The following is a 25,211-nucleotide window of genomic DNA, read 5'->3' as shown; positions in this document are numbered from 1 at the left end:
AGGCAAAGTCGACTAAAACAGCAGAATCTGCAGGATGGTTGAGTTATTTGATCTCAGTTAGAACGAACCAAAAACCCAAACAAACCGGTGATGCCTCAAACACTTCTCAATAACGTCCCAACCGTTACACTTATTTAATTTATTTCCACATAGAGTCGGCTGTAACACCTGACACACTAAAACATTTAGCTGAAAGTTAGCTAAACGTAATGGACAAATGGCTAAAACAGCTAACGGTAGAGGAACATTATCTTCTTTCATTCCAAACTCTGTTCACTGGCATTTCATTTCAATTATAACCATCTACTAAGAGTGAAAGCTAAATAATGTACCATTCAAAATCCCATTAAACAGACTCAATTGAAACATAATGGTCAGTGCTAATAAAAGCATGCTAACAAGGACGATGGGCCTTGGAGCAATGTTGTGAGCCGTGGCTCCGAAGATACAGCATCTAACAAAGCCCGCATGAGTGATTTCCAGTGCAATCCCATCTGGAATCAGGAGAAGGAAAATGCCATTATTCTGATAACTCCGCTACCAGCGAGGAGAAGCAGACTTTCCAAAAACAGACACCATCTATATGTAAAGCGTGTGGTTCAGAGAGCAACATCTTGATTTAATAACTAAACATAATTACTGCATCAAAACATCACGATCAGCTACTGTGGCTTCTATATTTCCCGAAGGGATTGTCCTCTTTCTCGGGACTGCCGGGCATTGATTCAAAAATAAATAGAGGAGGGGGGAGGGGATAAAGTGCAAGTTTGAAAGGTGGGCTGTTAATTTAAAAGAAATCTGCCAACCTCACAGCCGGCTGTCGCTCCTGACGGGGGTCAAAAAAATGTCTGGGTGGAACTTTTGAGTCTTGACTTAAAGATTACGTCTGAATGCTAATGAAGATCAAACAGGCATTATTTTAAATGTCACTTACATTTAAGTGCAGACGGTAAATTTGCATTGATGGGCTGTTAACAAGACCACAGCTAAAAACTAAGCCAACTGTGCAAGCACTGACATTGTATATAACCACCTAGCTGTCTGTTATCAAAGGCTGTGCATGCATACATTGGCCTGCAGCAACTAAACATACGACTTTGAGCTACAGCGCAGCAAGTAAATATTTGCATACACTGAGCAATCACCCTACAAGAGGCATATGCCTAATACGTCTCTCAGATGAGTCTCAAAATCAAACTTTTCGAGCACGGTCAGCAGAAGAGTTCGAGCCAGGATGGGGGTGACAGACCAACTTCTGAGTCAGGTAAGGCTGAGGAAGCTTAGGTGATGCAGAATCACAAAGAAGCCTTGTTTAGTAGCAGCTCAGCTAATACTAGCAGAGAGGGGAACAGATGCTGATCATTAACAGGCTCTGGTACAATAACAGCCGCAGTGCTCCTTGAGTCTGGGGAGAGCGCTCTTTTGATTTTCCTGCCTGATGAGCCGTTGTGTATATGTTGGAGGGGTGGATTGGGGGAGGAGTGGGGCTGGCAAGATGTTGTATACAGGAGATGTGTATGTGTGAAACTAAGGCTGATTTCCTTATACTTTAGAAGGACGCTTATGCAGAAGGTGTCAACAGATGCCGATGTTTGCGCTTGCATGCTCTGCGGTGTGCGGTGCGTTAGTCTTGTTTTCAGCCCGACGTGCGACAGAGCCGTCGATGCAGTGGGTGGTACCGGCCATGGTGCATTGCGAGAGGACCCCGAGGTCTCCCGGGCTAGCTGGCTGTGCAGCGACTGCAGCCTCTATCCATCACAATCTCACCTTCAATTGAAGAGGGGCCCGGTCAGAGAGAAAGAAACAGCAAAGGAAGAAGAAGAGAGAAAAAGAGACAAAGCTATAGAAACAGAGAGTAGGAGCAGGGAATGTATCTACACCTGGGTGATGGATTTACTGCGGGATGATTTCTTTGTTCTGGGAGGTGGATGATAACTGAGACGTCGCCAAACACAAAGTCTCTGCTGAAAAGTTCCTTTTACTGCAGGTGGAGGGGGGGTCTGCCCAGGCAGGGTGGCAAATGATGTGATCTACAGTGCCTCTGCGCCTAGCCTTACAACAACAAGCCGGCTTGATGGGACTCCATGTAAGGGTCTCTAAAGTGGGCAGACGTAATTTACTCTGAAATTTACTCACTGCGGCGCAAGGGCGGCCCGGTCGGACGGCGTCCATGTTACTTAGCAGGGCGACGCACATTTGTGCACATTCGATTTGTCCTCCAATGTTTTTCTGCCCCACATTTTTCTTTTATTTCTTAAACACACACGCTTTTTTCATTCCAGACAGACGCCCGGGTGCGCACAACACAAAATAAGGTTTGTGGGAGCTCTAGCAGTGTTACACGAAAGGGCACACACAACAATGCATCGGTAATAATGGCCGAGCCGTCTTAACTTGACGTCACATCACATGCGCTTTATTATGATGACATAATTAAGCGCCGAGTCCCTCACATTTTTTACCCTCTGTGTTTTTATACACCGCTTTGTATTTAATCATTAGTTATTCTTCTCTGACTCTTTTCCACAGTGTGTCATGAGTCCTGTCTCCCTCCCCTCACCCTTAAACTAGTCGTGGCAGATAGCTGCCCCTCCCTGAGCTGGTTTTTCTGGAGGTTTCTACCTGTTAAAATTGAGTTCTTCCTTCCCACTGTTGCCAAGTGCTTGCTCAAAGGGTTTGCTTCATTTTTAGTTTTCTCTCTGTGTTATTGCAGGCGCTTTACCTCACAATATAAAGTGCCCGGAAGGGACTGTGGTTGTGATTTTACGCTATATAAATAAAACTGAATTGAATCCTGTGTCAGAAGCCGGAAACCAGCCTCTGAAATGATGTGGAGGAGGTAAGGAGCAGTGACAAGAGCAGAGTGTCAATCCTTCATACCTCAAATAACCGCTCTTACTGTGGGGCCACGAAGCCAATCCAATTAAAATGCATAAATCTCCCCATATGCCTCCAGAGCTGGGCTCTGACTCATGAAACGCAGTCAGGCAGGGCAGACAGTTGCGCTATGGGGTAGTGGCCCCACTGCGGGGAGTCATGTGACAAGTTCACCTACGGTACGACCAAGGATTTATGATCTGCACGGGGATGAGAAACAGTTGCGGAGAGGGCACATGAATCAGGGCTCTCGGCAAATTCGTCACATTTAAAAGGGCCGGGAGAGAGAGAGAGAGAGGGGGAGAGAGATTCCGGCTCGCGTAGCGGGAGTTGACATTCAGCACATGCACCGAATGTCACACTGTGTTCTAGGCTACAATAACTATGATATAACGTCCAAGCGTGACTTTGAGTTGCTATGGAAGTTAACATGGTTTCTCTTCTCTCCATCTGCGCCTTAAACATATAAATAGATTTATTTTGAACCACTGCTCTCTTGTACAGTGCTGTACCATACTTCCTTTGTTGCTCCATAAAATACACGGCGAACCTTGGCTGCATCATCATAGTTGCTGTCTGATGGTGTAAGCATGGAGATGTTCTATAATGACAGTGATGAATGTTGCCTAAATATCACCCTCTCCATCATCCAGTGGGATGTGTCACTGATTTATACTTACTGGTCTGTTGGGAATAGTGACACTTACTACTATCTCAATGGCTCACACGGGCTTATCTTAGCACATACATTTACTACGCAAATAATGGCCTACAGGTGTATATTCTTTGAGCTGGGGTGTTTAAGCCTATATTAAAAAACTTCTGACTTTGCATTTACCAGAGGTGGGACCAAGTCATTGTTTTGCAAGTCTCAAGTAAGTCTCAAGTCTTTATCCTCAAGTCTCAAGTCAAGTCTCAAGTAATGTCAGGCAAGTCAGAGTCCAGTCTCAAGTCACTGGTGTAAAAGTCCGAGTCAAGTCACAAGTCTGAAACTTTGAATTTCAAGTCCTTTCGAGTCTTTAAAAAAAAAAAACGAAAAAATAATGTTGCAGTTATGCTAAATGTAAATATTAGACCATGTAATTTTTTAATCTGTGTTTTTCTCAACACATGACAAAATAGTGAACTTAGAAAATATACACAAATTGTGAAATTGCACCTCTTTAAAATGCAGCTCAATTAAACCTAGCTCCAAGAATAATTTTCACCGACAGTTCTGAGATAAGCTGCATGTTATTCTTGGATGCGGTTGTAGGACCGGCTTTGAAATCGCATGACAAAAATATCATACATATTAAAAAAAACTGTATCACCAACGTAGCCTGGACAACATTTGCTAGTTAGATGAAGTCAGCTATCTCATCTTAGCATATTTATATGCATATTTATAATCATACGGTTCTTGGAGTGAGTGCATACACTCATGAAGTTTAGTAACTTCCGGTCACTGCAACAAGCCCAGGTACAGTTTACCGACGGATGGGTACAGGACCTTGAAATGCACCGTGTAGAACGAAAGACCATCGTACGTATCATAAGTTTACCAGTCTCACAAATCGTCGTCATAAATACACATTCGTTAACCGTTTATTAATAGGACCTTTGAGCTCAACGGTAATTAATTAGTAGTGGAAATAATTTCTGGTTCATCACAGAAATGTAGCAGTGACAATAATATTGTATGCTGTAATCGTACTGGGCAATTAGTGATACAAAAAACCTGTTTTATCCTGTGAATAAAAGTATATGTTTTTGTCAATGTACCATAATAACAGAAGCGAAACGCAATATTGTGTCAGGACAATTTACTATTTATGCACAATAAACAAAGGAGCATAGCGCGACAATTTCTGTTCAGCGCCAGACTTGCTTGTAACCTATATCACCAATTATGTTATGAAAATGACGCATTAACTACAACAGCAGACTGACCTTCGTGTAAATGCTTGGAGCAGACTAACCTGTGAGCTGGAGTGTTCTGGGACGTTATATTTGATCTTTGAATGGCTGCAATCCAGGCCACCCGTCGCGTCTTTGTTACTTTGGAAACATGGCTCGAACAATTTCTCTTCAACGACGTAATCCGATAACAACTGATCTCTTTACCCGTCGGCTTCCCGTGGCTGTCATGCGACCGGCTATTGCAGTTAATAATACAACGGCTTCTTGACATTTTTGTGTTTCTTTTTATCGCTGTGTGACTGATTTCAATTGAAAGCCTGCGTGCGCTAGTACCGCTTGCCACGAGTTCCCAGAATCCTTTGCGGTTCTACCCGTGAATGACGTCACATTTTCAATCTCTATATAATATGCATGTTAAATTTTATATTTGGGGTAAAATATCAAGTCTTTTCAAGTAAACCGGTTCAAGTCCAATTCAAGTCCCAAGTCATTGGTGTAAAAGTCCAAGTCAAGTCACAAGTCTTAGAACATTTTTTCAAGTCAAGTCTAAAGTCATAAAATTAATGACTCGAGTCTGACTCGAGTCCAAGTCATGTGACTCGAGTCCACACCTCTGGCATTTACCACTAGCAAGCAGATGGTTACATATTAGCATAGAGAGTATGGGGGATGAGCGTTAAATTTACCCTTAAGCAGAAGTTAATGTGATTGTTCCTGATTGACGGAGACAAATGCAGTCATATGGCAGGAAAAACACTGAACACGGACCAAACTTCAGTCGAGAGAACACCTGAGACCAGGGGTGTCAAACTCCAGGTCTCGGGGGCCGGTGTCCTGCAGGTTTTAGATCTCACCCTGGGTCAACACACCTGAATCAAATGATTAGTTCATTACCAGGCCTCCGGAGAACTTCAAGACATGTTGAGGGGGCAGTTTAGCTATTTAAATCAGCTGTGTTGGATCGAGGACGTATCTAAAACCTGCCTGGAGTTCGACACCGCCGGTCTCGGGTGTTCTGTAGACTGAAGTTTGGTCGACGTTTAGGGTTTTTCCTGCCATATGACTGCATTTGTCTCTGGCCATCAGGAACTTCTGAGACGATCCATCCAGACAGTCTCAGATAGTCTCCATCCAGAACGCCTGAGACGATCCATCCAGAGCACAAGGTTAGTCATTAATCTGCTGCTGCATGGTTTAGATAACTCACGATTGAAATCTTAATTAGCCTCAGAGTGACTCTTTTCTTAAGCATTTAAATATTTGGTGTCTGGTAAACTTTGAGCCCATTGGTTGCAGTTACGTCATAAGGTTTTAAAAACTGAGCTTAAAGATGTGTAGCACATGGACAGGGCTAATAAAAAGTCAGTTTTCAGGGGCTTGTTTATACTAACTAAAATAAGATACAGAGCATTACAACACATTAAAGAGCTAACAGCCTTGATGAACGCAGCAGGAGCTTGGAGTCAGAAGCAGGTTGATACGTCATCGCTTAGCAATCATATGTTGATTCTTCAATAGTGAGACCAACTGACCTACTAGATTGGTTTATACAACAACAAAGCAACATGTAACCGAAAACCAACTGGAGCCGCCAGTGCTAACAAGTACTATGGCGGTCAGATGATTCATTTGAAATTTTAACGGGGTGTCCAAGCTCAGCGCTGCTATGAGAAGCAGCTAAACCCTGTCTTCTTTATGAAGTTGAGTAGAATGAATTTATTAATTGCGGTGAATGTCTTGAGGCTCAGTGAGGGTTGCATCTCAAGGTTAGAGTTATCCTTGCGAAGTCTCATCAAAGTAAACTCATTTGCGTCAATTCCTCCAAAAGCTTTTCTGCAATCGTTCTGAAAAGATACAAGCGACGCGTAATCTCTCACACGCAGACGCCGTCTGTGAGAACGCTTTTAATTTGTTTATGTGGCCAACGGCGTTTCTCTGCTCGGATTGCAGAATCAGTCAAAGGAATCAGCTCTGTGGCCAGATAGACCCAAATTAGCAAACTTAAGTGGTAGCGCATACAGCACTGACAGCGCTCGATGCCCTTGTGATAATCTTAGTCGCAGCTACCCGTTTCTCCCATTTCTGACATATACGCTGCGTGTTAACTCCTTAAATCAAGGAGGCCTTAATTTAGTTCATTGAGGAGAGCTCATTTGGAAGAACTGAACATGATTTATTAAGACAGAGAAATTAATTAATCTATTTGGCGATTAGAGTCCGATGACCCATCGTGGCAGAACAGAAACCCAACGGTGACTGGAATTAGGGCACTTAGATTGGTCTAGACGCTGGTGGTGGTGAAGATGGAGATGGAAGTTTGGATGAGTGACATTGGTTAAATGGAGATTGAGAGGAGGTGGGTTGCAGGAAGAAAATATGAAAGGGAGAATGATGGAAGAGCATTGAGATTTAAAGTAAGCAAAGTGGAAGCTGATTGGCTCAAAGAAGGTGGACAAGAAGGTGATTGGACTAAAGCAATAATGACAGCACTGAGTTTGACAGTGTGGCAAGGAAGAAGTGATGTGAAGAATTGACTGGCAGCAGATGACTGACTACAAGCTTCATTTGTGCGCAACTTCATAAAATTATCAGTTATTATCATGTAATTGTCTCTTAAAGGGGAGCTCATCTGTGTTTTCCCATTCCCCTTGTAGCCTGTAACAACAGTGGATGCTCTTACTGACAAGACAGAGGAGACGTGTGAAACTAAGGCTGATTTCCTTATACTTTAGAAGGACGCTTATGCAGAAGGTGTCAACAGATGCCGATGTTTGCGCTTGCATGCTCTGCGGTGTGTGACACATTAGTCTTGTCTTCAGCCCGACGTGCGACAGAGCCGTCGATGCAGTGGGTGGTACCGGCCATGGTGCATTGCGAGAGGACCCCGAGGTCTCCCGGGCTAGCTGGCTGTGCAGCGACTGCAGCCTCTATCCATCACAATCTCACCTTCAATTGAAGAGGGGCCCGGTCAGAGAGAAAGAAACAGCAAAGGAAGAAGAAGAGAGAAAAAGAGACAAAGCTATAGAAACAGAGAGTAGGAGCAGGGAATGTATCTACACCTGGGTGATGGATTTACTGCGGGATGATTTCTTTGTTCTGGGAGGTGGATGATGACTGAGACGTCGCCAAACACAAAGTCTCTGCTGAAAAGTTCCTTTTACTGCAGGTGGAGGGGGGGTCTGCCCAGGCAGGGTGGCAAATGATGTGATCTACAGTGCCTCTGCGCCTAGCCTTACAACAACAAGCCGGCTTGATGGGACTCCATGTAAGGGTCTCTAAAGTGGGCAGACGTAATTTACTCTGAAATTTACTCACTGCGGCGCAAGGGCGGCCCGGTCGGACGGCGTCCGTGTTACTTAGCAGGGCGACGCACATTTGTGCACATTCGATTTGTCCTCCAATGTTTTTCTGCCCCACATTTTTCTTTTATTTCTTAAACACACACGCTTTTTTCATTCCAGACAGACGCCCGGGGAGACCGGCGTCTACACACGGAGCAACTAGCAACAACCAGAGACCATGTGACTGACATTCTGCTACGACGGGCCAAATAAAGGCTGGAGAAATGAGCGAAAATAAAACAACTGACAATGAAAGTGATACTGCTGACTGACATAGGGCAGGCTGGTAAATATATTAAGGGGTCAACTGGAGCCTTAGTGTGTGTGGTAGCATTGGGTGGTCATCTACAAAGTGATACCCAGTGAACAAATCGCTTACAGTGGACTATGGAAATAAGCATTATTGGGCCCCTTTTGGGAACATTTGACCAGAAGCACTAGAAACAGTTGGGCCTCTGCGTGCTGACTTGCTCATTTTCTTCAGTGATTCAGAATGCACAATATCTGAATTAGTCTAAGGAACTAATTGACTTCAAAAATAATGAATCCCAATGAGAGACAGTCTGGAATAAACTGCTGAGAGTGTCTACTAACCACGCATACTGTTCAGTAGATTCCAGTGGTGGATACAAATTTACGTTGACCACACTCATCATGGTCAAGTTGAGCGTGATTACAATGTGTCACTCTTACACCGAAAAGTAAAAGAGTGCACATGTATCGCTTTTGTAACAAATGCTTGGCCTAAAAGGAGTGACACCAAAGACTGTATCACGTGTCGGGTAAAATTACATACAAATTCTATTATGATTGCTATTTTGAAACAATGTATCACTTGAGGAATAGCCCTACATTAAAATAAAATGAAGTCAGCGTGTTAATTTTTTTTTAACCAGATTTGAGTTTTACGGGAAAAAACATAAAAACAAAACAAAGAAAGCCCACATTGAAATTCTGCTGGGCACATCCGAAAGCATGCAGCAACTTCAAACCGCTGTCAAGGACAAAAAATGACAGCATTCATAATGTCAGACGGGCAAGCAGAAACATTTCGCCTCTTCTAATTTGACGCGTGCAGATTTTGAATGCAATCATAACTTGGGGTTATAAATGTAACGCCGATACCGATGACAGTTTATTAAGGCCCAACGTGTAGGTCTGTGGATGTAAGGCTCATTATTTCTGGCTAGTGTGCATGCATGGAGGGGGGGTGTTAATGATGATGGCGATACTGCAGTGAGTCTCTGTCCTCAAAAGGAAAAATTGTAATTACAACTTGCCGATCTCCCTCTCTTTTTTCCCTCCTTTTGCTTTGGCGATGCTACTGAGAAATAAACAAGGCAAAAACAATCTGTGGCTCTGAGGGTAATGAGTAATAACAATGCAAAGATGAGCAGTGGTATGTCCTGTTGCCATGGATACAAAAACAGATAGTCTCTTCAGTTTATGAAATTTCTTTCTCTGCCTCTTTCTTGCACACATCCAGTCGCGCGTGCACACACTGCCTATTTTTTCCCCCCCTCCATTCAGATCCAGCACGGTGACAGTTTGTCAAATAAAAAGCCTCCGTGGCTTCAATTCAGAGCCACCTTGGAACAAGCCGCCTTTTATAACGTACAAGTAGACAAGATAAAGAATAGGGCAGGATGGAAAAAAACACTATCACTCAAAGCCGGGGTGTAACTACTGTCCACTTTCCGCGGCTGAACGCAGTGCCACAAGCAAGCCAAGCTTTCCAAAATGTTAGTGATTGCCTTGACTGAAAGAGCTCCTTTTACTGCATCCCTTTCTTCTCTTTTTTTCTGCTGCTTTGCTTTCATTGCGTGAAGGCTCCCATTCTTCGTGGCTCCCTCACTATTCCAGACTCACCCTGCAGGGAGCTTAGTGGGTCCAAAAGTCATGCTGCTGAGTGACAAACAGTGGCTCTCTCTAGCTAGAAGTAAACCACACCATACAAGACTGTGTGGGTTATGTGTGTAGTGAGAAGAAAAAAAAAACCAAAACATGGTGACTTAGCCACTTTCTCTTATTAAAAAATCACCCTTAGAAGCAGAACACCAAACAAAGACAGCATTTTATGACACGTGAGAGCCAAAAGATAGGACATGATGGTATTACATGATACTCCAACCTGCAGTGTGAACCCTTCTCCTTCAAAAACAATCACTGACGACTATTCTCCACCAATATGGTGCAGATGCCATTGGGTGTACGAGCCAGCGCCCTGGTTGTGCCAGCCGGTGTACTTCCTGGATTTTAGGTGTGCCTGCTTTCCATCAGCTTGAGGCCTGCTGTGAGATCCTCTTCCTGGGTGCCTGCGCTGCTCGGGATGTGCTGTCTCAATAGGAATTGCTGCTCTGTGTTCTAATATCTAAACTTTGTATCCAAACTTGTCATGTAACATATATACAAACTGAACATGTTGTATTTTTGCCAAAAATTTGTCCTAACAAAAAAACAACAACAACAACAAAAAAAAAACACTGTGAAAAAAGTCGACATCAAGCCACGGCGAGCTGGTCGAGACATTTCTCCACAAGAAAAGGAAGAAACTGAGATTCTGGGTTCATCGAATTCTCTCAAGAAAGCAGCAGCAGGGAAAATTTCATGGTTTGATCCAGGAGTTGAAGCTGTATCACGATTTTACACTTCCAGTGTATGAAAGGCTTTACTTCTTAATGTTTCTGCCCGTTTCTTTAGTCGGCGTTTGTTTTATTTGTGGGTTCAAATTTGCTGCACAGGAAACTCGTATTTAATGGACTACTATTTTAATTTAAAAAAGTATTTGGATGTGTGGAAAGCCACCACCTCCAGCTTGCAGTTTTGTTTTTTTTTTAGTTATGCTCTCTCCAAAAAGCTACCTAATTAAAATATAGGTTAATCTTTTAAAGAGGGTTGGTGAAGATCACGTGCAAAAAAACAATGATGTATCAGAAAAATACAAGATGACTCAACCTGTAGCTTGTGTCAAATATAATGACATGTCAGTTTCCTGCTTCCTGTTTCATCTACAGCAGCAGGAAACCTGCCAATACATTCCCAAAGCCTCAAAAAGAAAAAAGAGTGAAAGAGTGGTGCAGGCGGAGAGCCAATTCTACTTTTGTGCAGTCTGAGAAGCAGCCATCACTTTGATAGGATTGAGAATCAAATGTTACGTAGCAATACTTTGCAGAGGTTGGTGTCATTTTAGTGGGAATAAGAATCGTGGTGGACGCTGCACCTGCCAATTTTTGGAGAAGTTGTTGCAGTAGTGTCTACCATATCCATTTAGCAGTTCCAACTTTTGGCACAGCAATTTTGCGGTGCTCCTCAGATGCCAAAACCGCTATTTGGGAGGAGAACCTTGAAAATGCATGAAATTGGTACTAGATTGTGAAAAAGATGTACAAATGGCCCCTTACATCTTGTTGGAGTGGACGGGAAAAAGAAAACAACCTTTCCTTTGAGCACAAAGAGACAAAGAGAAAATAAAGAGGCCCCCAAAATATTCCAGAAGAGATATTATCTGCATTAAACATTATAATCACTGGTCTTTCTCTGCCTTTGCTGCGAATCTCTCTGTGAAACACACATCAGCAAACACAGATTTTTAAACGTAACATTTCTCTGAGCACAGGAAGCGTTTCTAGTGAATAGCCTTTGACTTCTTGATATGCGGGCGTGTCTTCAGAGAGGCATTGACACGGACGCCTCCCCCGGGTGACGAACGCTAAGAATTCTGAAGTATAATGAAGAGTCCTTGAAAATAAATTCAAAAGTTGAAGCTGAACCTGAAAGCGGAAACACATAATGATCCTAAGAACACAAGCACATTCACTGAGGAATAGTTGCAAAAAAGGAAGAAAGAGAGGGCTAAGGAAATGGCCTGCTCAGTAAAAAAATTTTTTATTTAAAGCCTGTGGTGAGATTTGAAACCGGCTGTACATGCAACATAACCCTCAGGCATCTTGTATCTGAAGGAATTGTGCTCGGAAAAGTGGTCAAACTTTTTTAGCGAGCTGTTGTCAGAACTGTTGAAAACCTCTACAAGAAGTTGCAGATGCCAGGGGGATTGGCATACTACAATTTGTTGACAGAAGAGTATTAACTTTATCGCTATTCTTATTTAATAAATCACATAAAATATATTTTTCTTGAGAATGTTTGAAGGTACAACATCCTTCCCTTCTTCTAGTTCATAAAGTCAATTTTATCATTTGCTTCTGTGACCATAATGACCCACACCCACCAGAGGTTCAAAACCTGGGACACCACAATGGCTTTTAGAACTAAAGAAGCCTCTTGGTTGTGAAGCAAATATAAAATCAATTTTATTTATATGGCACCAACAGTCATCGTAGTTAGGGATGGGAATCGAAAACCAGTTCTTGTTGAGAACCTGTTCCCACTGTTTCAATTAATTGGAATTGTTTGCCATTTTTGCAAACGATCGATTTCAGTCGCCTCGAATGACGTCACCACGTTGCGGAGCGTCATTTACCTGGCAGGAAACATGGCGCCTAAGTGGCACAAACGCTCAAAAGTTTGGTTATACTTTTTCATTTCAGGGAGGAAACACTACGAATATGCAAAAGCATTTGCTCACAGAACACGCGATGACCTTAAATGAATGTCGTGTTTTTAATTCCGCTCCAGACTCGTGAATCTCAACCCAGCAGCAGCGGTAACGTTTGCACGTCCTCTTCCGTTAATGCGGCAGGTAAACTAACAGTGCATATTATGTTAGCGCGATCTGCCTTATTACAAAACCTGCCATTAGTGTGCATTTAGGTGACCATGATGGCAGGGACATTACTGGATATTCTTCTGTAATTGTAATTATTGCTACTGAAGAATATTTATTTTATTATTTTACATTTACAATTTTTTTCCTGGGGACCCTGTGACACCCCATTGAAGAGCCGTAGGCTGTGGATCTCTTAAGATCTCACTGTTGGGTTTGCAAGGCCATGTTACTCCTAAATTTCTATCTTGTTCAAAGAGAAGATATAAAACAAAATTCTAAGCTAATCGGCCTGTGTGTTCTCCTTTTTTAAAAACAAGAATCGATAAAGAATCGAATCGTTCAACAGAATCGAAAAATGGAATCGGAATCGTGAAATTCCCATCCCTAATCGTAGTGCGCTTTATATTAAGGTAAAGACCCGACAATAATACAGAGAAAACCCCAACAACGACACCTATAAGCAAGCGCTTGACAACAGTAGGGATGAAAAACAGGAAGAAACCTCTGGCAAAACCAGGCTCAGGGACGGGCGGCCATCTGCTGTGACCAGTTGGGTGTGGGGCGATAACCAAGGGGTGGTTCGGGGTGACCTGATCCAACACTAACTATGAGCTTTATCAAACTGGAGAGTTTTAAGCCTAATCATAGAAGTAGAGATGGTGTCTGTCTACCGAATCCAAACTGGGAGCTGTTTCCACAGAAGCTGAAGCCTCTGCCTTCTTTTACATCTACTTTTAAATACTCTAGGAACCACAAGTAAGCCAGCAGTCTGAGAGGAAAGTGCTCTGTTGGGATAATATGATACTATGAAGTCTTTAAGATAAGATGGAGCCTGATTATTCAAGATGTTGTATGTGAGGGGAAGGAGCCAGTGAACAGAATATAATATGGGAGGAATATGCTCTGCAGCATTTTGGATCTACTGAAGTCTTTTCAGGGAGTTTGTAGAGCGATTTGATAATAATGAACTGCAACAGTCAAGTCTAAAAGTAATAAATGCACAAGCTAGTTTTTCAGCATCACGTTTCTAATTTTAGTGATATTGCAAACATGAATTAAGGAAGTCTTACATATTTGTTTAATATGCGCACTAAGGGACATGTCCTTGACAAAAATAACTCCAAGATTCCTCACAGGGGTACAAATGTCTTCATGAACCAATAAAAGTAGCCCAGTTGCTTTCAGCTCAAACACTTAGGACTACCAAGACCTGAATGACTGACATATCAAGAGAAATGTTTTTATTAGTCTTAATAACTTTAATTCTGTGGTATTGGTCAGCTATGTTCAATAATTCAGGTTATGCCACATTCCTCTACATTTAAGATTTAACATTTTTTTAACATTTCTTTTTAAATTATGTGCATAATGGTTTAGTTTTTTAAAACATAGATGTATGCTCTGTCACTACGATAAAAAAGCGAGATAGAATCAGACTCGGAAAGACGGGAAGGTGAAGGAAGGTCTAGTGGTTATATGGACAGGGGCCAGCTGGAATGGTGCAGACAGAGTGTATATTTCTTTTCTGCCGCTGAATTATAAGCGACACTCTGAAGAGACAGATGCCATAACAGATACCAAAAACTACTCTGCTCTGTCAGCAGTCAGCTCCTAAACTTCCTGTGACAGAAATAATTAAGCTGTCTGTCAACATCAGAACTAAAACATGGCTTCCTTCGTGGCTGGACACGGAAAAAGACGTTTTTTTATTTGCCAGCTCCAACATGCACAGTATTAACGTCACCCAAAATCTCAACTCCACTATTCTTTTATACTTTTTTGTACAGCTTCCATTAACCCCTCTAAGTTTGTCCAACGCCAGGATAGCAGCCTCCAGTCTTTACGCTAGGCTAACTGCCTCCGGGAATACAATCGAAAGTGGAATTTTGAAGTGGAGAGAAGCTCTCATGTGAGGTTTTTTAAGAGAGAGACCGTACAAGGACAGGTGAAAACACACGTCTTTTAGCACTACATCGACCAAGGCCCATTCACAGAGCTTCAACAAAGGCTTGAAGGCCAAAAACAAATCATTATTTATGAAGGCAAAGCATAAAATGCATTTCTGAAAGCCGCTGCTCACAAAACCCAAAACAACACAACACAGTGGAGCCATCACATATTGGGTTACTTCACACAAATGGAGATTTAAGATGGCTGCAATCAATGACACAGGGTCATTGTTTAAAAGCGTATGAATGCGGGTACTTTAAATGTTAGCAGACAAAAGCCTTGTGAAGGTCAGAAAACAGCTGGCAGTCGATTACCCGCTAAATTGAAAAGCAAAGCAAGTATAAAACATATAATAAACTCCAACGTAGATATCAACTTTATACGACGTGAACCAGCTTTTTATCGCCAGCAAACCACGTCGGAAGGAGTCGCTTGTGTAAACCACGACGGATCAATGTGTTTCTGAGGATTAAACAAGTTAAAAAAAACAGGCTCACCTTTACATCCACGTGAGCCATGAGGACAGCAAAGTTGGTCAGATGTGTACAGGAGCATGTGGTGTGTGTCCTGTTGGTGCCTAGCAAGCGGCAGTCCTGCGTCGACCAGTAACCAGTCATGGTTCGCTTGCTGTAGCTCCAGAACGAACAGTTGGGGTTGAAGTTCTCCTCAGATTGCTGTTCGGAGGGGGAAAGACAGCAAAGGGATTTGAAGTTAATCGCACATTTGCTTGGCTTATTTCTGCTTTACTTTTATTTTCAGAGCAAACATCCTCAAAAAAACAAAGGGTCCAATTTCTCCCCAATGCAATCCATATCCATTGTAAAGTGAATAGCAGGTGTTTTTGCTGTCATAAAGCATCAAGCGGCCCCCTTGCCTGTCATCCATTGTGCTTTTTTGACCTTTCTCTTTAACTTTCACTGCGTGACAGTGAGCTGCCCCACAGCTTAATGGGCACCACTGCTGTCTGTGCCGGGCTCCGGTCCTAATGACGGGCACGCCTCCCTGCCATCTTGCTCGCCATTTCATAAAAGTCACCCACAACACCGAGGCTGAGTAACAGACAAGCACAACAGAACGCAGCTGCTGATAAATAGACACATCAACAGCCTCTTCCTCTTGAGCCCAATTCTTTTGCAGCTACGAAAACAAAGAGCGAGCGTGCACACAGAGACGCACGATATCCTTTCCACAGCGACCCTCAGCTTCCAAGGTTAAACGCGTCTGCGTTCTTGCTGGAGATGCTGGGCGATGCTGCAGCTTTTCATAGTTTCACACGCTGCAGGGTGATTAGTCTAATAACGTTGATCCTCTGCGAATGTAAATTTGCCGCTGATTGAGTTTACCCTTCACACACCCAAACCCTGCGTTAAATATTACACGGAGAGGAGGTAGGATGACCCTCTGTCCCATTAATGGCTTTAATTGGTCCCATTAAGTGGCGAGGCAAGGAAGCGAAACCATAACTAGAGGACACATCATCATCTCAGAAGACCAGTCATCCAAAACCGCATGGTTTAGATGTTAATTTTCAAGGGCAAAGTTGAGCTAGATTCAACTTAGAAGAGCTATAAGACAAGTACCTTGGATTTAGTATGGAAGCCTAATATAGAAGTAATGTAATGCCTACACTATACAGTGGCTGGATTCGGTTTACATGAAGCTGCTATGTACCTCAAGTTGTTTCACACAGTGGATGGACTGTAGCTGTACTAAGGCCCATATAAATACACCAATACCTAATGCTGTGCTGGTTCCCATTTTACTCCCAGAACAGCCCTGACCAGTCGAGACATGGACTCCATGAGACCCCTGAAGCTTTGCTGTGGTATTTGGCACAAAGATGTTAACAACAAATCCTGCAAGGTGTGAAGTGGAACATCTGTGGATCCGACTCCTTCGTCCAGCACATCCCAAAGATGCTCGATTGGACCGAGATCTGCAGAATTTGGAGGCAAAATCAACACCTCAAACTCGTTGTTGTGCTCCTCAAATTATACCTGAACCATTTCTGCTTTCTGGCCACTATCAGGGAATACAGTTTTTATGAAAGGGTGCACATGATCCACAACAGTGCTTCTGTAGGTGGTGTCAAAGTAACATCTGCATTAACGGCACGACCCGAGGTTTGAAGCATCACATTGCATAATGCATCCTGGTGTCAGGTGTTCCCCAGGTAAGCAACACACACGATTCAACATAGCAGGACACGTCCTTCCACTGCATCCAGTTCTTATGCTCACGTGACCATTGTTGATGGTTTTGGTGGTGAACAGAGGTCAGCACGGGCACCCTGACTCGTCTACAGCTATGCAGCCCCCTACACTTCCTTGGAGCCCTTTTTGATAGATAATCACCACTGCAGACTGGCGCCGGCCATCACAGTTTGGTCCTTGTCAAACTCCCTCAAATGTTTACAGTTGGCCATTTCTTCTGCTGCTAACAGATCAACACTGAGGACAAAATGTTCACTTGCTCACTAATATATCCCACCCAGAGCAAAAGCAATCCAAGAACAAACATATGGAGTTGTAAATGAGCAGAGTAGTACTCACATATCACAGTCTTTACAGTTTTATCACACCAGAATATAATAAGCAAATAGAGACCCGTTAAACGAAGAGCTCATTCAGCAGCACCTCTGTTTGGTTTACAAGAACAGGGAGCTCTCGATTTGATGCAACAGTCAATACTATATATAATAATGCAACCAATCAAATTTAATTAACGGAGGAAGACGAGATTATAATCACGACTATCATGCGATTAACTGTACAGCCCCTCATGAGGACGAGATTTGCTTTAAAAATAAATCTTTTTATTTTGGCGAAGGCACATTTACGTGAGGAAAAGACGAGGCGGCTCTCTTGGCACACTGCAGGACTACAAGCAGGAGAAGCTTTTCCAAAAGGGCACTTTTTATTGAAATGACTTGATCTGAGCTAGAAAAGGGTATAAAAAGCGCCAGTACCCTAACATTAGAGCAACAGTAAAATTAGTGAATCTACAGTCCAAATGACAAATTACACTTAAGGCAGGTGAGTCAGAGCAATAACTGCGCTGACATTGCCCCCCTGACATTTCCCCACCACTTAATTTTTGACTTCCATAAGCTATCGTCCCTTTCTCTTATTCCCTCCCTCCCTCTGCGCTCTGGGTCCTTTTCCTTTTTTTTCTGCTGTTGTAGCTTTCTTCCAGGTCCCTCCCACACGCGAGACCCGCCGCAATTCTGCTATGGTTGCTCAACATCTCCGGTAATAGCTGAAGGCTCTGTTTGCAGACAAAACAGGGATATTTTGAGGGTAGCAGAGTGTGGAGAAGATAATAGAGTCAATGACTAAGCAGCCTCCATCGAGGCCGAATATGACTGATATTTGTTCAGGAGATCAGGTTGCTGTTCAAACTAATAAACAACAAGGTGTTCTTGCCATCACCCTGTGAGCAACGTTGTTTTCCACAATTTAATTTTCCACACCTTTCCTTGAATAAAACTTGTTCACATTCGCTTAATTTTCCCGGGTTTGTGATGGGATTTGTACGTTTTGTTGCGCTTCGGTGATAGAGGAAATCGTGATGACAGGTGCTATCAAGAAAGTGAATGTGTGAGCGCATTTTTTGTACGTGAATGAAAAAAATCAGAGGCACTGACATCAAAGTGAAACCCATCTCTCAGATACACAAACATGCGGACGCACAGAATTACCTGCAGATGTCTAATGGTGAAAATGACCGGGTCAGAGAGGTAGACTTTGTTAGAGTCCTTGTTGATGGCGGCTGTGATGACCGGCGAGTTGACGATCACAGAGTAGTTGGTGGCCAGGGCTTCGCTGCCCAGCTTCATGCTGGCGTTCTCAGTTGAAAGATAGACCCCGATGTGCTTGTACAGGACGAACGCTATTCGGATTTCACCTGCAAGAGGACAGTTATGAACAGTCTCGCACTGATTAAAGAACGCACTGGATGGGGTGTCACTTCATTTTAAAATAGATCTTTCACACTCACACACACACACACACACACACACACACACACACACACACACACACACACACTCACAGTAAGGCTGGGCACTGATAGGAGAGTCACTGGCCAGTCTTCCAAGCTAAACATGTTTTCAGACAGTAAACAGTTTCCTGCTCGCTTTCAGTGATGATTGAGTGCTTTGACTATTGGCTAAAACTTCCTCAACCAGTGGCTTTAAATCATGTCCCGTCCCCTTTAAAGATGTCCCGTGAAAAGACATTGAACTATAGTTTCTTTCTTTCTTTCTTCTTTTTTCCCTAGCTGGCGGTCAGGAGGACAGGTCACCCGAAGCCAATACGTCGCAGTGGGTGCCGTAGGGTTTCCATCTTGGTCAACGATGCACTTCCAGGCCTTGTGATATCTGGCCTTGACCTTTGCTTGATCGAGGATGAGACGTCGTTGTTTAAGATCATCTTCAATTTGCTTGATCCAACTCTTATTGGGCGCATGACTCTTGATTCTCCAGTGGGGTGCTGCTACAGCAGAATGCGATATGGCAGGCGATGGTCACTCATGCGGCAGATGAAGTCGTCACTTCTAGATCAGCTCTTCCATCGAGGGCTGCTGGTGACACTGACTACATACCACGCTGTGGCTGAGACGGTCACCGAGCGACACTGAGAATCTGATGCAAACAGCACATTTGGAAGACCTCGAGCTTGTTGAGGTCGTGCTTGATTATGACCCAGGTCTCGGATCCATAGAGAAGAATGGGCAATACCAGTGTGCAGTACAGGCGGATTTAGTGATGAGGGTGACGTTTGTCTTCTTCCAGATGCACCATCGGAGGGAGGCGAAAGCCGCCGCTGCCGCCTGAACGATTCTTGAGTGTACTTCCGCCGTTGATGCCACTTTCTTTTCTTGCACCAGAGAGCCAAGGTATCTGAACTATAGTTTAAAATGGTTTATACTCAATGTTTTTTTGGATTGTGTCCACAAACCTAGGGTGCAGTACTACTTACATAATGTGAAAACAATGCACATGATAATCTGTCATGTTATTTATACCGCTCACACAGCACACTCAAATTAGAAAAATGCTAAAAGTGATAACGAATGGACCCACTCACTAAACAAAGCTTCTTAAATCTGAAGTCAGAGCAGCACATAGTACAGACAACAGACAGGGCTACAAATATGGCTGCACACGAGGCAGAAAAGCAGAAATCATTCAGAAATCATCAGACTTAAATAAAAAAAAACAGGACTCCTATTGGCACTGACAAAGGCAACCATTTTTCTTGTTAATCATTTCCTCCTTTTTCCTCTCCCCATTGCTTCCTGCTGTCTCACTTTTGTGCATTCAAAGTTCCCTCCCGCCGTGTCTGAGATCACTCACTCTGATGAAAAGAAAACAATTTGGGTGCTATGGAATTGCATATCGGGGAAATATTCGCCACCCTGCTATAATGATCCGCCTGGGCACGGCTGGACATGGACTTAGTCATCCAGCACAGACACGGGGACGCAGCTTGAGTCGATTCTGATTTGCATGAGCTGATAATAAAAGTCTAAAAATGGGGCGACACTGCTCCCAAAGATATCTATGTATAGAGTCTAACTGCCTCATTTACAGTTTAGTGGCAGAGCTTGAATGTAACTAATTCAACAGCCAGGGTCTTATTCAGAGGCTGCAGAAAGATCTAAGCGCTTTATATGCAGACCAACAAAGGACTGGGGAAGCAAAGCGAAAGTTATTCACCAGCATCTGTGATAAAATTCCTCCAAAACCAATGGAGGCCCATGCAATGACACAAGTGGAAGAAGCAAAAAAGAAAAGACGACAAACAGCAAAAGAATTTTTGATTAATTACAGCAGCTCTCGTAAGCCAAGTAACATAACAATATTTCTATTGTAGCAAAGTTGAAACTTTTCTCTTAAATTTATCATAACCATGAATAATAAAACACAGAGTGAAGGCGCGCATGAGCCAAGATTGCACTTCAAACCCACAATACGGGAGCAATAAAAGCAAATTCAAAAGGTCGAACTTCTTACCGTTTCTTCCGTGCTGCTTCAGTGTGTTCGCTGAGAGGTGGATAGAGTTGCCTTGTCCTCCGGATTGTGGGAACTTCAGATCAGGCAAATTCCCATCTGTGCTCATTCTCGCTACCTCCAGCTCTGCACAAAATAGAACAAACCCAAGCAAGCAAACAACATTAAGCAATCAATAGAGGGCTACAGCAACCGCTTTGGACACTGGGGTCCTGTCTCTCAACTAAGAATTTAGCTAGAGTATCGAGTACATGGAAAGTATTTTGCAGACTGGCTGAGTCTGACTCACTTCTTTTACAACATTAATAAAAAATCTCAGAGTTATAGCCTTGACACAGAGCTGGATGTTCCTTTCCCCAATTCAAACAAAGCTGACTTTACTTATTTTTTTGACTTTTCTATGACTTCCATGACTGGTTTACAAAATGGCTCCTGGGAAGAACAACAACAAGCAACCGACTGAATCATTGTATCAAATTTTTGTTTTTCCAAGCCCGTAAATAAGCATGCAGAGCAGTACCCAAAAGTTTGGGAACACTTTGAAAAGTCTTCATAAAATATGTACACAGTCAAACAATCACTGCTTTATTTTAATGACATGTTGTATTATCTAATGCAATTTTATCATTTTAATTGATGACATGAGCAAAGATGGTTAAAGAAGCAATAAACTTGGCTTGAGTTTGAAGCACTGGCCCCAGAAAAAGATAAACACCAGGGTTTGCAACTCCCTTCATGGATAACCGTCTTTAAGTCTGACGTCATTAGCCATTTTCCGGGTCCAACCTCAACCTCTGCTTCAGGTCCCAAAGTAAAACATACACTGCAGCATCACAGACAGTCACTGGCTAAATTATTTCATCTGTAATAAAATGTTCGATGTGGCTGCTCTACCAGGTGTAACAATTACGTTTAAAATCCAGGCATCCATGAAAACAGAGTTTATTAACTTTAACAGAGTGAGAAGTTAGCCGGACGTTAGCTCGCTAGTTCCCACCTAAACATAATATAGCATGTTCTGACCGAGAGATTTCTGAAAAAATTAAAACGTACAGCTCTGCTATCACTTCCAACATAATTGAAGACAGAAAAGTAAACAGCAGCGACATTTGTAGGGTTACTGAAGTTGGATTAGCTTTATATAATGATGTGCTATGTGGTGGCTAGCTAAACAGCTATGGTTAGCATAACATAAAGACAGTGAAGCTGGAGGATGAACGCTAACTTTTTAATGTGAGGGTTCCTGATAGTTTGGGACAGATGCAATTACATGACAGAATCCTGTAAACGCACTGAACTTCAGTCAGGAGAACAACTGAGATAATCCATCCACAATAAAAGCTTAGTCATTAACATACAGCTGCATGGGCTGGGCTGTAGTTATCGTAAGGCTTTAAAAACTGAGTTTAAAATGAACAGTGACAATAAAAAATGAGAGAGGCCAACAGTGATCACTGACTTTGTAGGGGCTTGTTGAGATTTAATAGAACAAGATACAAAGCAATAAAACACGCTAAAAAGACAACAGCATTAATAAACGCAGAGTAGTTTCGACCCGGAAACAGGGTTCATACGTCATCACCTAAACACCGGATAGGACAAACTGATCAGCATCTTTAACTGGTGAAAAAACATCTGGCCTCGTCAACAAGCTACTCCGATTTATATTTAGGGAAGCCAGATTGCACTGGATAGTGGAGGGAGTAGCAGACAACGCTGCAGGAAATCATCACTTTTTCAGCATTTTTCCAAAAGAAAGTCATTTTTTAGAGCTGCATTTTGACGCTATTATTAGCTGATGCTCCGGCAACTCAACTAGAAAGATCTATTGCTTCTTTAATCAGCACCAAAGTTTCAAACTATGCTAACATAACAAAGTTTCCTCTGATGATCAATCAAACTTTTCACATGATAAGCTCGCATTAGGTAATAACATGTCCCATTCGTGATGGTAACAGATATTAGATTAAAAATCATAAGTCATCCAAATCCATTCATTACTGGTCGTTTACAACTTCTCTCATCAGTTTTTATGCTTCATAGGTACATGAAGAAAAGCAGTTTTCCAAAAGCCAGCATTAATCACTGCATCGCCAAAGAGCTCTAAATACAACACATCCTCACTTGATTCACTCAGCATTGACAGAAGAAGTTATCTGTTGCGACTGTGTACAGTTTACACATGGCAATGTTGTTTTTCCCCTAAACTGTAACAACAAAGGCTGTCTTTGCTTTATTAAAAAAAAAGACACCTTCATTCTGAGGAATCTTTTTCTCTTGAAGAGCACAGAGAGTGAACGATGCAAGGAGAAAATAAAGACCGACGGGACAAGACAAGCTCGCTTCTGCAGCAGTTCAACAGCTGTTGTGTCTGAAGCGAGCACCGAGCTCCTAATTTATGGTTCAAAGACTCTGGTGTCACGCAGCAGAGGAAAATGAGCTGCTGATAGGAGCCTGGCTCAAATAAAAATCTCGTTCCATCAAAGTTATTACGGCATGATACAATTCAATTTAATAAAGCAGTCTAGTGTGCTCCTCTCTTAAGTGCAGGTGACCTGTGTGAAGTCTAGGCATTCCTAAATGTCAAATTAACTCCCAGAGCGCTGAGATGAGTCTGCTGATTCACAGCTCGGTAGAAATACAGAAAAGAAGTTACACAAATGCACATTTCTAAATGTGCGGTGTGGATTAATAGAGGCTGTGGGTGTAAGTAAACAATGCTGACGTTTATGTAAGAGATTACAGTTTTAGCCACGATTGTGCAGCTCTTGTAAAGAAATGTCACTGCAAATGTGTAAAATCTGGTATAAGCTGAAGAAACAGTAACGGAAATGGTATTAATAGGTTATATTGTAATCTAGACACCTACAGACTTCCATGAGATGGAAAAACAATGGGACAGTCCAACAAGCAGTGACCAGCTTACAGTAAAAACCGAAACCGCAGGAAAACAGCAAATGAAAAGCTGTAAGACCCTACGTCTTCTTCTTAATCCTTATAAAAAAAACTGGCACTCACCAGAGCCACCCCTCAGCATCCTTGTAGATGCACCTGTGGTATAAAGGTCAAAATCCTAGGTGTTTTTCAGAAAAGTTGACCTCTGACCTTGAGGTCAAGGTCACCAGGATTCAATTTGAAAATCCCAAGTGACCACATTTTTAAGTTATGGCATTCACAAGATTGCCTCGACCTCTGACCTCTCATGTAAAGCACAAACTGTGGATAAAAGATGGCCAGTGAGGTGAATTCTTTCTAACGGCCAGCAGGGGGTGGCTACTCTGGTTTCAAAAAGTATGTCCAAATGCATAGAAGTGTGTGAAAAATATAATCTTAGGAAACATTTCTTTTTCGTTGAGGGTCTTTTTTGTTTTTTTCATTAAAGTATAATGTTTATTTTGTAAATTGTAGTCCCATTTAAACTGAAAATGGATAGAAAAAAAGAGACACTTTTAGGCTGTGTCTACTTTGATTGACAAAGTGCTACCACATGAGCGTGCAATGGTAAATGGATTGGTGCTCAAATAGGACTTTTTAAAGTTGTACTACAGACACTTTCATCCAGCGCCTTTCTACTCACTTCAGCACTCAAATTGCCTTCCACTACAAGTCCCATTCACCCATTCATACATGCATTCATACTTTTATCGACTTCGAAGTGCTTTCTTACCTTCACACACACACAAACACTCTCACACTCTGATGGATGCTTCAAGGGCAACTTGAGGTTCGGTATCTTGCCCAAGGGTACTCCAGCGTGTGGACTGGAGGAGTCAATGATCAATCCACTGACCTTCTAATTAGTAGCCAACCCGCTCTACCTGCTGAGCCTCAGCCGGCAGTCAGACACCTAACCAGTGATGTTTGGCTCAAAGACAAAAAGATGGCGGTTGCCAGCTTGGTACGGATTTCTTTGACTTACATGTCTCTGCTACGTTTTTTTTATGCTTTCTAACGATGGCGACATGATCAGTTTGAGGAATGCGTTCTGAAAAATAGTAACAATCACGTCTTTTTTCCTAGCCTTTATTGATAGGATAGTCAGGAGAACAGTAACGCAGGGGCCGAGTGGGAGAGCGACACGCAGATAATGACTCGAACCCAGGCCTCTGCAACAGCCTTTCCACTTACAGGTCGCCTTCTCGAGTAAGCGAGCCACACCAGTTCACCCAAAACACCGTTTGAATGAGGTGACTGCCGGCTACGATCAGTCCAAACATCCGCTGCCAGCTAAATGCCACTCAGTTATAATGCGACTCGCCAGGAGTGGCAGCCTATCCAGAGTTCTACTTGAACTAGCAGGCAGATTAGTCTGTAGTGGAGAATCTCAACTTGAAACAAAAATTGATTCAGTGTAAGAAAAAGAAACTTAATTAAGGCCGATAAGGCATTCAGCTGATGA

General features: G+C 42.7%; 1 protein-coding gene across 7 annotated transcripts in view; it reads right to left on the bottom strand.

The window, feature by feature from the left end:
- The window catches only part of LOC309701942 (adhesion G protein-coupled receptor L3), a 276,705-nt gene that overhangs the window by 41,592 nt on the left and 209,902 nt on the right, over nucleotides 1–25,211 (bottom strand). For all 7 annotated transcript variants that reach the window (XM_082526287.1, XM_082526283.1, XM_082526284.1 and 4 more), the window contains 3 exons: nucleotides 20,816–20,938; nucleotides 18,497–18,702; nucleotides 15,294–15,470 (listed from right to left, as the gene is read on the bottom strand). In XM_082526287.1, the coding sequence (XP_082382413.1) occupies nucleotides 15,294–15,470; nucleotides 18,497–18,702; nucleotides 20,816–20,938 (506 nt within the window). The remainder of the gene's footprint in view (nucleotides 1–15,293; nucleotides 15,471–18,496; nucleotides 18,703–20,815; nucleotides 20,939–25,211) is intronic.

This window comes from Aulonocara stuartgranti (genome assembly GCF_965226115.1).
Source record: "Aulonocara stuartgranti genome assembly, chromosome: 3".
NCBI classification, from domain to species: Eukaryota; Metazoa; Chordata; class Actinopteri; order Cichliformes; family Cichlidae; genus Aulonocara; species Aulonocara stuartgranti.
The sequence above is the reverse complement of the archived record's forward strand: the minus strand, read 5'-3'. Positions and strand labels throughout refer to the sequence as shown.